A 14,003-nucleotide genomic window follows, 5' to 3' on the forward strand; every position below is an offset into this window, starting at 1 on the left:
AGAAAAGAAAGGAGAGGAAAAGGTAAGGAAGGAGGGAAAGAGAGAGGAGAAGATGAAGGAGGTAGAGAAAGAGAAAAATGGGAAGGACAGAAAAGGTATAGCAGCAGGGGAGTTCTGAGGCTATTTCTAGGAATTTTCTTCTTGCCTTTCTTAGGAAAGTGTCTCTGATTCTTGTTTGTTTTAGTTTTTCTTTTTTTTTTTGGCAAGACAATGGGATTAAGTGGCTTGCCCAAGGCCACACAGCTAGGTAATTATTAAGTGACTGAGGTGGGATTTGAACTCAGGTACTACTGACTCCAGGTCCCATGCTCTATCCACTATACCACCTAGCTGCCCTAGTCTCTCTGATTCTAACTTTACCTGGGAGTATCTCTGATCTATATTTACCAAAAGATATTAAATATGCTAGAAAGACACAAAAGTTTTGGAGGATCTCTAAAGTGAATATTTATGGTTCTTCATGTTATAGGATTCTGTGATTGTGTATCCAGTGGTTTTATCTATTTGCATCTGGGAGGGTTCTGAGATTCTAGGTAAAGCAAGAGACCTTCAAAGTTCAAGGTTCCATAAGAATTATGGACACTAGTTTTAGATAGATCAAAGAATTTTTTTTTGTGGGAATATGTACTTTATATGTGACAGCACAACATCACTGCTAGTTATTATCACCATTTTATAGAGGAGGATACTGATGGAGATAGAAAGGTTAAGTGATTTCCCCAGAATCATAGGACTTGTGTTTGAGACTAGATTTGAGCTCAGGTTTTCTTGACTTCCAAGTTCTATATTCTTCTAATGTGTCAAATAAGGAAGTGGTTAAGTAAAAGGGGTTGGAAGCATCTAAGTTGATTTTCTCATTGGAAGAGCATGAACCAAGAACTCATTTACAAGGATCTGTTTTAGGATGAAGATGGAAAGGCTCTGTCAGACAAGGACATCCAGGCAGAAGCTGATACTTTCATGTTTGGCGGTGAGTTTCAAAGGGGACTGAAGGGGCAGGGTTGAGGGTCTTTGAGACAGAGTTGGGATTTTCCATTTGCATCTTACTCCTGATATAAACCCCACTGACCCTACTGCGTGAACTAGGGTTAACCTGGAGTCTGTTTCAGTAGTCTAAATCTACAGGTTCAAGACCTGATGCAGACTAATGCTGGGGATGTTCTTCCCCTGACATGAGATGAGTTCTGCTCTTGCCTCATAGGGCTTCTCTGTGATTTTCTTCCTTCCTTTTTTTCTCATACCCCAGGCCATGACACAACTGCTAGTGGCATTTCTTGGGTCCTGTACAATCTGGCCCAGCACCAAGAATACCAGGACCACTGTCGCCAGGAGATACAGGAGATCCTGAGGGGCCGTCAGCCAGAAGAGATTGAGTGGTCAGTATGGGCTGGCACTAAGAATGAAACATGGGGTGAGCATGGGGGAATCATTGAGTCTGGAGCCAGCTATAACTGTTTATAATTGCTCATTGTTCAAATTCCATTGTCAGAAATCAACAATCCTACAAATGAGGACTTGATTTATTCTTTCATTAACTGTCTAGACTTAAAGTTATAGAGAAATGCTCCTGATGCAGAATAAACTTAAAAGAGTCTATCAAGGGGGCAGCTAGGTGGTACAATGGGGGGCAGCTAGGTGGTGCAATGGATAGGGTACTGGCCCTGGAGTCAGGAGGATCTGAGTTCAAAGCCAGCCTCAGACACTTAATTACTTAGCTGTGTGACCTTGGGCAAGTCATTTGACCCCATTGCCTTGCAAAAAAACTTAAAAAAATCTATCAACATATGTTTCCTTCCCTTGGTTGTTATATTTACTAGCACAACCCTTTCTTATCCTAGAAATATTGTTTGAATTCATTAAGAGTGCAATAGAAGGCTCAAGGAATGCAGTCATCACCATTACAGCAACAAAAATGAACATTTATAAAGCATTTTAAAGTTTTCAAAGTTCTTTGCATCCACATTCTCATTTGCACCTCACTATATTCGAGGAGGGAACCCCTTAGGAGGAAAGAAGCAGAGATAGATACTTGTTACTCCATTTGATTATAAACCAGTGTTCTCTCCTAATCCAGAAGGTTCCTCAGGTTCCCATTGAATTTCTGGTTAACTTTCCCCAGCTACTCCTCAGAGCTCAATGGAAGATTTATCACACCCAAGACCCACCTTTGAATCCTGTACTTCCTTCCCCCAATTTTTTCTTCTTCAGCCAAAGTCTTATCAATATTCTCCAAAGTCTGGAACATAAAAGCCCTGGGACTTCTGCTGTCAAAGTTCAGATTCAGACTTTTATGCCACCTCCCCACATAATTATCCACATCTAGGGCTTCATGGTCATTGAGTATCAATATCACTTCCCTGAACTTCTGATTATCAGGGTTTTAGATGTTAACATTGTCCTGGGTACGGATAAGATTCTCCCTATCACTCCTTTGCTGGAGTTAACAGAACTTCTGTCTTCAGGAATGATCTGTCCCAGATGACCTTCCTGACCATGTGCATCAAAGAGAGCCTTAGGATGCATCCACCTGTTTCTCTGGTCTCCCGCTGCTGTACTGAGGACATCCAGTTACCTGATGGGCGAATCATACCTAAAGGTTCCTTTTCCAGGGGCTCATATCAGGGCAAGAGGGCAAGGGTCTTAAGGAAGTCTCATGGTGAGGCCCCATTTGGAAGGTTTGTTTAACACATCCAGAATTTATAAGCTACATTTTTGACCAACAGGAAACATTTGCCTGGTTAGCATCCTTGGAACTCACTATAACCCTGTTGTGTGGCCCAACCCTGAGGTATGTCTGTCAGTCCTCCATAGAAACACTCCTGGAATAGTCAAAGTTGGAGAAATGAAGCTTTTATGGGGAAAGGGGGGATAAGGCTTCATTTTAAGTCAAATCATGGGAGACCTGAAAGTCTTAGAGGGCAGCTTTTTTTTTTTCCCCAAGAGACATCTAGTTTTATTGAAGAGAAGTATCCTGGGCAAGAGTGTATACCTAAGGGGTGGCTAGGTGGTGTAGTAGATAAAGCACCGGCCCTGGAGTCAGGAGTACCTGGGCTCAAATCTGGTCTCAGACACTTAATAATTACCTAGCTGTGTGGCCTTGGGCAAGCCACTTAACCCTGTTTGCCTTGCAAAAAAAAAAGAGTGTATACCTTGGTTCATCAAGACTCTCTTAATGCCTCAGGTTTATGATCCATATCGCTTTGACATCAACAACCCCCAGAAGATTCCACCCCTGGCCTTTATACCTTTCTCAGCTGGACCCAGGTAAGTCAATTCTTTCTGCATCTCTCTTTCCCTGAACTCCCTAGGCAATGATTTTACTCCCTCCACATCAGTGTGGGTTGCTGTCCCCATCCAAGATCCTTTCCCATGTCACCATCAAGGGAATATGAGAAGATCCTAGAAACAGCTTGGCATTAAGGTTTGGAAATTGCTAACCTTTTCTTCTTTGAACAGGAACTGCATCGGCCAGACATTTGCCATGACTGAGATGAAGGTTGTGCTGGCCCTCACCCTACTGAGGTTCCGAGTCCTTCCTGATAAACACCCAGTCCGAAGGAAGCCAGAACTTATTCTTAGAGCAGAAAATGGTCTGTGGCTTAAAATGGAGTCACTGTTGGCTCCTTCTAGCCCTTAGAAACATTTCTTAGAAATACTTTAGAGCTTTTTATCATGGAAGCTTTGCTTCCTATCTTTCCTTCCAGCCACATTTCCTTTGACTGCAGTCCTTCTAAATAAAAACATTTCATACATTATACTGGTTTTCACTTTGTATTTTCTTGCCTACTGCAGGAGTAAGACCAGGAGAGAGAAGGTCAATTAACTTCTCTGGGCCTCAGTTTCCTCATCAGTGAAATGAGAGCACTAGACTCAATGAATCACTAATGTACCTTTCAGCCTAAATCTCTGATTCTATGATTGTATGTCCTAAGGTTTCTTGAAGTGTTTGAAGTGCTAACTTTGTATGTTTAATGTTGGAAAGTTTCTCTAGGTCCTAAGATCCAATGACATTTGTTATGACCAATAAGTACCCTTTTTGTGGAGAAAGTATGTGGACCTGCTGATATGTTAGTGGTGTCAAACACAAATAGAAATGGAGGCCAATAATTTGTAGATAAGAATCTCCAAGGCAACTTATTGGCAGGTTTAAAATGGAAAGTTATAGAGTTTTTGCATTTTTATTTATTTTGTTAAATATTTCCCAATTATATTTTATTCTGATTCAGACCATACTAAGGAGTGTTGTGAACAACTTGTGATCCATGTTTAGACATTTCTGAAATAGGGAATTTTTACTAAAGCAGATAGTCACCTAACTGTTCTGTAACCTGTAGCTGTTGCCTTTTTTTGACAGAATAAGTGACTTGCCTAGTCTAGGTCAGAAGCATAATTTGGATTCAGGTCTTCCTAATTCCAAGGCCAACATTCTAATCACCATACCATTTACTATCTCTATTAATAAATATGATGATGATGCATTTATATTAAGAAAGTTCCTGTTATAGGGAAGAGAAAGCTGATTTCAGGGTCAGGGAGACCTTGCCTGCCACATTCTGACTGACTAACCATAGGGATAACTTTTCAGAGTCTCCAATCATCTCTCTAAGATAAAAGTTGTTGAGAAACCAATAAACTGCATTGCTAGAGGAAGTTACCCACTGGGAGTCTCTTAAGTCAGTGAAATCATAGGTTCAATCCCTAACACATTTCTATAAAGCCTAAAGCTCCAAAGACACATAGGTATGAGAAACCTCTTTGAGGATTCAGGAATTCAATACATGGACTCAGGGCATATTTATAGAATGAGCACATAGCCTCACTCTACATAGACAAAGAGTAGTCATATGTTTGTTTCTATTGTGATCATGTTTTTAAGAGATCTCATTAACTAGTGAATTCAAGTGTTCCTGGGGCCATGTTACATTGCACCTGATTGTTTTTTGGGGCTCTGTTGATCCAATATATGAATCATTTCCTTCTTTCAATTTTTCTAGATTGGAAATTTATTGATCCAACATTACCAGTGTTATTTCTGGTCAATCCTCTGTTGTTTCCCAGTCAGTGATGTGGTTTAGATAGATGGACCATTTCTATTATCACATCAACACTAGAGTTTAGTAAATGCCTTGCATTAGTTGACACTTTGGGAATCACAAGATAGCCTGATCTTGAAAGAATGTCCCCCAGAGTCAAAGATTCAATTAGAATAGCACAACAGAGAAACATCCTTGGTGGGGGGAATTTGGGGCATGGTGGTAGTCAGTATAGAGTCATAAGACCACATGGGGCTGGAAGGGAAGGGGATAGGGAGCAAGCATTTCTTAAGCACCTACAATGTCAAGTGTTTTACAGATATCTTTTAATTTTACCCTATCTACAACCATGAGAAATAGGAGCTATTAATATCCTTATTTTGGAGACGAAGAAACTTAAGTAGAGAATAAATGACTTGCTCAAGGTCACACAGCTAGTATCTGAAGATACATTTGAATTCATGTTTTCCTTGCTCCTCTACTTGAGGAAAAGACCTCAAAGATTGGGTCATAAATATATATTTGGAAAAGATATTTGGGATAATCTAATCCAATCTCTTCATTTTATAAGGGAGGAAGTTGTGGTTTAGCGAGGGAAAGGACCTTAGTCAAGAAGGCACATTCAGGAGTAGGAATAAGGATTCCTTACCCTCCCTAATTTTTCTACTCTAACCTGGAGTCTCAGAGAATTGAGAGAGAATTTGAAATCTGCCTCCAAATAGACAGGAAGGCAGAAAGCCTGTGCAGAATGCGAGGAAGGCTCATGCTGGAGAGAGTCAAATGTTCCCATGGGTATACAGTTAGGCAGAAAGGTTAAAGTTTTTGGCAAGAAGGGGAAGATCCTGAGAATGAGGACTCTGTCTCCTGAGAAATGATGTGTGGTGTTGCCAAGTCACAGAATGGAACGTCATTATTCGGATTTCCTCAGAGTTTATGTCCAATGTTTTCTTCTTAATTGAATTTCTTGCTTTCTTTGATGACTCAGCTACAGCTTCCTCGAAACTTTCTCTTCAGTTTCAATCCAGCATCACCTACTCCTTGCTGTACATCTCAACCTAGATGTTGTGTAGGTATGTCAAAGTCAACATGGTCCATATTGCATCTCACCACTGCCTCCAACTCATCCTTCCTCCCAACTTCCCTATTTCATTTGAGCATAGCACCATCTTTCTAATCACCCAAACATGCATCCTTCTTTCTTTCTGGTTATCTAGGTCAAGCAATTTGAAGGGCAAGTAATTTGGGGAACTAAATATTTCCTCTTCCTGGCCCTTATTCCTCTACTCTGCATGACCTTTCATCTAATAACTCCCATTTCTCTGCCTCCTGGAAGAAGTTTTCTTTCAAGTTTGAAGTGGGATCAAACAAAGAAAAAGGGGAAGTCCCTGAGGCAACCAACTCAGGGAGGCAGACTCTTAGTTTACTTACTAATCTTTCCCCACCATTACTAAATCATGTTTTGTCTCAGTTTGGTCTAGATACTCTTTTTTTCTTTCTTTTTGTATGCTTTTAGGAAGATACAAAAATATAAATTAATCCTCTCTTTTGTCCATTGACAAACTGCAGGCTGAGAAGATTTTTTTGTCCTTTTGTCTTTCATTCTCTCTCTCTCTCTCTCTCTCTCTCTCTCTCTCTCTGTCTGTCTCTCTGTGTCTCTGTCTCTCTCTGTGTCTCTGTCTCCCTCTGTCTCTGTCTCTCTGTCTCTCTGTCTTTGTCTGTCTCTCTATCTGTCTGTCTCTCTGTCTGTCTCTTTTTCACACACACATACTTATACATATGCACATACATATACACAAACATTCACTCTATCTTGTGAGTACTTCATCAACTATTATTTCTCCTTCTTCCAATACATAGCATACTTATAAACATAGATTAGTGATTCAGTTTTAATGATTAACCACTTCTTTTCTCAGGGAAATAATACAACTGAAATGAAAACATATCTTAAAAAGACTGGGATATGGAATAAATTCAACTATTAAGAAAGAAAACAAGGAGAATAAAATAAAGAATAATAAAATATGGTATTGGGTGAGATCTGATCCTGGTACACTATTATTTTTGTTTTATTTTGAGGCTGAATTGAGGAACTCTTATTTAACTCAAGTATAGCAAGTATAAGTAAGAGGGACACCAGTCTTTAGCTTCCAAGGACATGACCCTGAACCTCCACCCCCATCTCCATGTGGAAGCATGTGTGATTCACAGGATAAGTTATGGATATTCAAGGATCCTTTATACATCTACCAAGTTGGAGTGGTCCTGATTCCATGTGGTTTTTTTTTCATTCAAATTAACCTATCTGCTATTCCTAATTCATGGCCTTCCATCTCTAACTTCTATAACTTTGCACATGTTATCCCTTGGATCTGGAATGCATTCCCTCCTCATCTTTTCATTTTTGAATCTTTCTTTCAAGATTCATTTCTGTTGTCACCTCCTATGGGAGTCCTTTCTTGATTCCCCCAATTTATTAGGTTTTCTCACACTTAAAATGTAGGTAGATTTTTTTTTATCCGTATACATACTGCATTCTCTCCTCCTAGGAAAATATGAGTTCCTTAAAAGCAGAGACTTCATTTTCATCTTTGTCTGCTATCTTAGACATTTCCATTGTCTTGAACATAGTCATTATTTAATGATAATTTATTGAATTGAATTGATCATCTTCCTTTCCCTTGCTTTTATGGACACAGATATTGGACACACAGTCACTTAAACCTGATTGCCTCACACCCAGGGCCACCTACAGTTGCCCTGATTCATGTCTGACTACTGGACCCAGATGACTCCAGAGGAGAAAGTGAAGCTGGTGACTTAGCACAGCAACCCCTCCCTCAAAGGCAATTCATGTACTTGTCATAGCATCACCTACCTGATGTCATGTTCCTTTTTGAGAACAAAGGACAAAAATCAGGCGCCAATGATGTCATGCATAAATGAATACTACAGACTCAGGGGATAGATTGGTTATTCTTTTTTCTTCTGTTTTGTTTTTTGCAAGTCAGTGGCATTAAGTGACTTGCCCAAGGTCACACAGCTAGACAATTATTAAGTCTCTGAGATCACATTTGAACTCAGGTCCTCCTGACCTGACTCCAGGGCAGGTTCATTGCACCTCCTAAATGCCCCCTAGATTGGTTATTCTTTATTATCAAACCTTATTTAAATAAAACCTGAGTGCTGTTCATCATCTGTGCTCTTTTTCATTGTTCATCAAAATTGTTCTTTTCTTTTGAAGTTTAATTACATTGCTTAACATATCAACATATATATTGAAAATATAAAGAGAATTTTTATTCATAGCAACAAGGGAGGTTTCTACAGGCAGTTTTGCTTTCTCTATTTCATAGATGAAGAAAAACAAGCTCAGAGAGGTGAACTTCCTTGCCTGAGGTTATAGAGCTGATAAGTCAAGTTAACAGGTTTTTTCAAAGTGCCAGTCATTGTGTGAAACTATGGGGATACAAAGAAGAGCCAAGAAAACAAGTCCTTACTGTCTAGTACCTCACAATCTTTGTTTTTTTATTTTTACATTTAAAATTTTTTTTACTAAAATAGTCTTGTTGTAAGAGTAAGCATCATCCCCCCCCACATAGAAAAACTAAGTGAAAGAAAGAGAAAAAAATTGTACTTTGGTCTGTGTTCATATACCATCAGCTCTGTCCCTGGGATAGGTCACATTGTTTATCATAAGTCCATCAGAGAAGTTTCTTCCATATTTTTTTCCTACAGTTTCTATTGTATTTCCCTCCATCCATCCTTCCTCACTCCCATTTATTCTATTTTCTCTCTCTCCTTTCACTCTGTCCCTCCTCAAAAGTGTGCTATGGGGCAGTTGAGTGCCACATCATATAGAGCCCTGGCCCTGGAGCCAGGAGGACCTGAGTCCAAATCCCACCCCAGACCTAACAACCATCCAGCTGTGTGGTCCTGGGCAGTTCATCCAATCCTACCACCCTGCAAAAAACCAAAATAAGTGTGTTGTATCTGACTACCATCTCCCATGATCTACCTTCTTCTCTATCACCTCCACACTGCTTCCCTCCCCCTAGGACCTCAAAGTCTATTGAGAGAGACAAGATACAAAAACCTATATACCAAGTACATAAAATTATATTAGAGGGAGGAAGCTTGCATTAAGGGCAAACTAAAAGATGCTTTAGAGAAGGGAGGATTTTTTGCTGGGATCTGAAAGGAGTCAGTAGGTCTAGAAATGGAAATTAGCAGAGAGAAGATTGCAGACTGAAAGGACAATGTGTTAAACACCTTTTTGATAAATATTCTAATTTTAGAGACTTTGAAAATAGATTATTTGGAGGAGATTATATATTTGGGATCACTTTATATTCAGAATAATGCAAAACATCTATGATCTAAAACCATGAACACATAGATACCACAGAAATACCCATTCACAATGCATATCTATTGGTTTACATTTAATCATGCAAAACCTGGATGTACAGATTTTGTGTACCATCCATTTGTCTTTGACTCCATATATTCAGGATTGTGCTGGAGTCAGTTTTTGCCAACTCTGGGGAATTGTTTGTAAAACTTTCAGTATAACTTTCAGTATAAACATTTATACTTTGGATATTGACAAGGATTATAAATCAGGGCTTTGTTGTTTTGTTGATTGCCAAGATTTATAAAAATGATCAAGAAAGTGTTCACATGGAATATCAACATTAAAAGAACATCATGTGTGCTTTTATTTTCCCCTGAAAACCACTTGTTAAACATTTATCAGCATAGTCCTGCATATGCACAGAGTGAGGCAGTCAGAGAGGATTGTCTATAGACTCAGAATCAGAAAGATGGGGATTGAAATAATATGAAAAATTCAACAAATTTCTCTGATAAAGACCTCATTTTTCCAATATATGGTGACCTGAGCCAATTTTTTAAAATTTGCTATGTTAATTTTCCAAACTTCATACATTTGCAAATTTATGAGTGACACATTTTTCTACCATTCCTTTGTTTCCCTTCCCCCTCCCCATAGTAGCAAATAGTCTGGTAAAAGTTGCTTATGTACATTTGTGCTTAATATATTTACAGATTAGTCATTTTGTATAAGAGGAATTAGAAGGGGAAAGAAAGAAAACCATGAGATAGGGAGGAAAAACATAAGTTTTTTAAAAAATAGGCATTGCATGCATTCAGAGTCTATGTATTTTTTTCTCTGGATGTGGATGACACTGTTCATAGCAGGTCTCTCAGGGTTGTCCTTGATCTCTGAACTGCTGAAAGAAGCTGCACCACTGTAGCTGAACATCTCACAATGTTGTTAATGTGTACAATGTTCTCTTGGTTTTGCTCCTGATATTCTGCATCAGATCATGTAATTCTTTCCATGCTCCTCTAAAGTCCAATCACTCCTGATTTATAATAGAACAATAGTATTCCACAAAATTCATATACCATAACTTGCTCAGCATGAGCTAAAATTTTAAAATAAGGGTCATTCCCCAATTGATAAATGAACCAAAGATATAAACAAGCAGTTTTCAGAAGAAATCAAAGCTATCTAGAGTCATAAGAAAAATACTCTAAATCACTTTTTTATCAGAGAAGCAAATTAAAAGAATTCTGAGGTATCACCTTTCATTTATCAGAAATGGCAAATGCTAGAAAAAATATGAGAATATAGATAATCTAATGCACTATTGATGGAATTGTGAATTGGTGTAACCATTCTGTTATAATTTAGAACTATGTCCAAAGGGCTATAAAACAGCACACATCCATTAGTTGGGGAATGGCTGAATAAGCTGTAGCATATGATTGTGATAGAATAACATACTGTTGTAAGAAATGCTGTAGGGAAAAACAAATTTCAGAAAATCCTGACAAGAGTTTTATGAACTTATGTAAAGTGAAGTGAGTGGAGTCAAGAGAACATTGTATGCAGTAACAATAATTTTGTAATGATGATCAACTGTGAAAGATTTAGTTACTCTGATAGTACAATTATTCAAGACAATTCCAAAAGGCTCATGATGAAAAATATTATCAACTTCTAGAAAAACAGTTATTAAATTTTATTGAAGTATAATTTTTCACTTTATTTTTCTTGATTTCTTTCACATGGCTAGCATGAAACTATGTTTTGTATGATTTCTCATATAAGGTTGATATCATATTGGTTGACTTCTCAGTGGATGGGAGAGTGATTGAAAGGAGGGAGAAAAGTTGGAAATAAACCTTAAAAATGTTAAAAATATATTGACAATAAATTAAAAATAAACTTTAAAGTTCTGTGTAAATGTTAGCTGTCTTTTGTTTCAGTATAATATCCTCTGAGAATGTTCTTTTATCTGTGCTGTCCCTAGGTTTTGTTCACAGGCTGACCACTTTAATAAATGCTTCTTTATTTCTGTTTCCATGTGGTTGGTGTATGCACCCATTCCAAAAGGTACAAGACAAGTGGAAAAAAATTGAACTGGGATTAAAAGTTAAGTAGAAAGTCAGTGAAGATACCACTCTTGGATATTCCAACTGATCTATATAAATCTACTTTACCCTTTCATTCTCATTCATGTCTTTCTAGAAATTCTAAATTAAGGACAAATCCAGGTACTTTAATATCTCTGGGGAATAGTAGAACCTACATAGTGCTTTATCAATTGAATGTAAAGGAATGGTTCGAATTCTCATAAATTTGAGGTAATTCCTTTAATGTTAGAGTTTTTTCTAAAACATTTAGGGAAATATTTTCCCCCAATTTGTTTCTTTCCATTTTATTTTAATTGTATTTCTTTTTCTCATGCAAAACTATTTATCTATATTATTAAATAAAATGATTTTGTATTTTATAATTACTGATTGACATACTTAGGTGCAACAATGAATAATAGGATATGGAATTGGGATCAAGAAGACCTGAATTGTGTCTTAGTTACTAGCTGTGCAGCAATGTGTAACTCCCTTCACCTCTATCTGCCTCAGTTTCTTCATCCATAGTATCTACCTCCCAGAGTTGTAGTGAGGATAAATTCAATAATATCTGTGAAACACTTTGCAAATCTTAAAGTACCATATAAATGTGACCTGTTATTATTTTTCTCTATTCAGCTTTCATTTTGATCTTTGTTCTAACTATAAACAGATAGCTGACTCAGTGAAGACTCCCAAATCAGAAATAATTTCCCCCCCCTCCATTAAGATGTAATCAACTACTTTTAAAATTTTATTTGTATTTACTATGTCTACACCTTCTGATTCTAGGAGTAATCATGATGTATTTCAACTGCAAGTCGACATTTTTTGCCAATACAAATCTTTGACTTCTGCCCTTTCTTATTCCTGAACTATATTTCTCAACATATTTTCATCCCTTTCAAAGATTTTCCACCTTTAGTTGATATTATCAAGTGTCTTTCTGAATTACTTATGGAATTTCTCTATCATTTTGTTTTCTGAGATATGTACTGGTGCCTAAGTTATATTGATCTTCATAGATGCCATTTTGCAAAACCTCTTCTTGTACATTACCACACAAGATGACCACATATTCCATAACGTCACATTTCTAGCTGATCATCCTTTCATGTTATTACAACTTTATTCAGGCATCTGCTTTCTTTTAGAATCATGATAGGACTGTTCCTCTAGTAGAAGGTCAACTTGTTGGTCATTAGACAAAGCATCCCCACCAGCAATCACATTCATGTTAATGGTTGTTTCAAAACCTGCGTAATTCTTACTGCCCTCTCCTTTCCTACCTACTCTGTTAACATCACTGCAAAAGCAGATGGGTGCTTTAACGGACTGAGCTTCATTTGGTATCCGTCTTTGTTTTGTGGATTACCATGACCAAAGAATTCCTTAATAGGTGAAACCTTTCCATGATCTCAGCCTGTGAAGCATGAAGAGGAATGTATGCAATGAACAAAAAGTCTGAGAAGTTGCAGAACAAAATTCCCAAGTGAGACTGACTTTTCCCCAGGATTGTGATTTGAAAGTTCAAGCTTGATGTATTAGCAATTATGACTTTAGTTCTAGTTTTCATTTCTCTTTCTTTCCTATCAGTCAACAATCTGGTCTCCCCAGAAGACTCCATTCTGGAAGATCACTTTAGCTCTGAAATTCACATCTTAGGAAGATCTTCTCTGACTAGCTGACTCTTCTCAGAATCTCCATTTAAAGCGAGTGTCAGGGCAACCATCTTTTGATTTATTATGTTGGATCTGGACTTTTCCATCATGTTCACTCTGAATACTTTCCTTTCCTTTCCTTTCAACCTTATTTCTTCCTTTTGTGTGTTCTCTTCTTCCATTAAAATATAAGCACCTAGAAGACAAAAATTGCCTTTTTTGTTTATATTTGCATTCTCAGCACAATAAGTACTTAATTAATGAAGGAGCCATCTTTTGATGTGGCTACTACTTTGCTTAGGCATCTGCTTTTATTTAGAATCAAGATAGGACTGCTCCTCTAGTAGAAAGTCAACTTGTTGAACTGTGCTTTATATATGTCATAGAACACTATTGTTCTATTAGAAACCAGGAGGGATGGGAATTCAGGGAAGCCTGAAAGGAACTGCATGAACTGATTCTTAGTGAGATGAGTGGAACCAGAAAAACATTGTATACCCTAACAGCAATGTGGGGGGTGATGATCAATCTTGATGGACTTACTCATTCCACCAGTGCAACAACCAGAGACAATATTGGGCTATCTGCAATGGAGAATACCATCTGTTTCCAGAGAAAGAATTATGGACTTTGAAGAAAGACCAAAGACTATTACCTTCAAATTAGAAAAAACAAGAACCATTATCTTATTATATAATTTTACTATCTCATACTTTATTTTTCTTCCTTAAGGATATGATTTCTCTCTCATCACATTCAACTTAGATCAATATATACCATGGAAACAATGTAAAGACTAACAGACTGCCTTCTGTGGAGGGGGGGAGCAAGAATGGGGGGGGGGGAATTGTAAAACTCAAAA

At 37.7% G+C, this 14,003-nt stretch overlaps 1 protein-coding gene across 7 annotated transcripts in view; it reads left to right on the forward strand.

Annotated features, from left to right (window-relative positions):
• Positions 1 to 3,745, forward strand: part of LOC141500840 (cytochrome P450 4F3-like) — a 21,896-nt gene extending 18,151 nt beyond the window's left edge. For all 7 annotated transcript variants that reach the window (XM_074204332.1, XM_074204335.1, XM_074204337.1 and 4 more), the window contains 6 exons: positions 904 to 970; positions 1,247 to 1,376; positions 2,463 to 2,596; positions 2,724 to 2,788; positions 3,182 to 3,264; positions 3,457 to 3,745. In XM_074204332.1, coding sequence (XP_074060433.1) covers positions 904 to 970; positions 1,247 to 1,376; positions 2,463 to 2,596; positions 2,724 to 2,788; positions 3,182 to 3,264; positions 3,457 to 3,637 — 660 coding nt within the window. In that variant the 3' untranslated portion in view covers positions 3,638 to 3,745. The remainder of the gene's footprint in view (positions 1 to 903; positions 971 to 1,246; positions 1,377 to 2,462; positions 2,597 to 2,723; positions 2,789 to 3,181; positions 3,265 to 3,456) is intronic.
• Positions 3,746 to 14,003: the final 10,258 nt, after the last annotated feature.

The sequence above is a fragment of the Macrotis lagotis genome, chromosome X (assembly GCF_037893015.1).
Source record: "Macrotis lagotis isolate mMagLag1 chromosome X, bilby.v1.9.chrom.fasta, whole genome shotgun sequence".
Taxonomy (NCBI): Eukaryota; Metazoa; Chordata; class Mammalia; order Peramelemorphia; family Peramelidae; genus Macrotis; species Macrotis lagotis.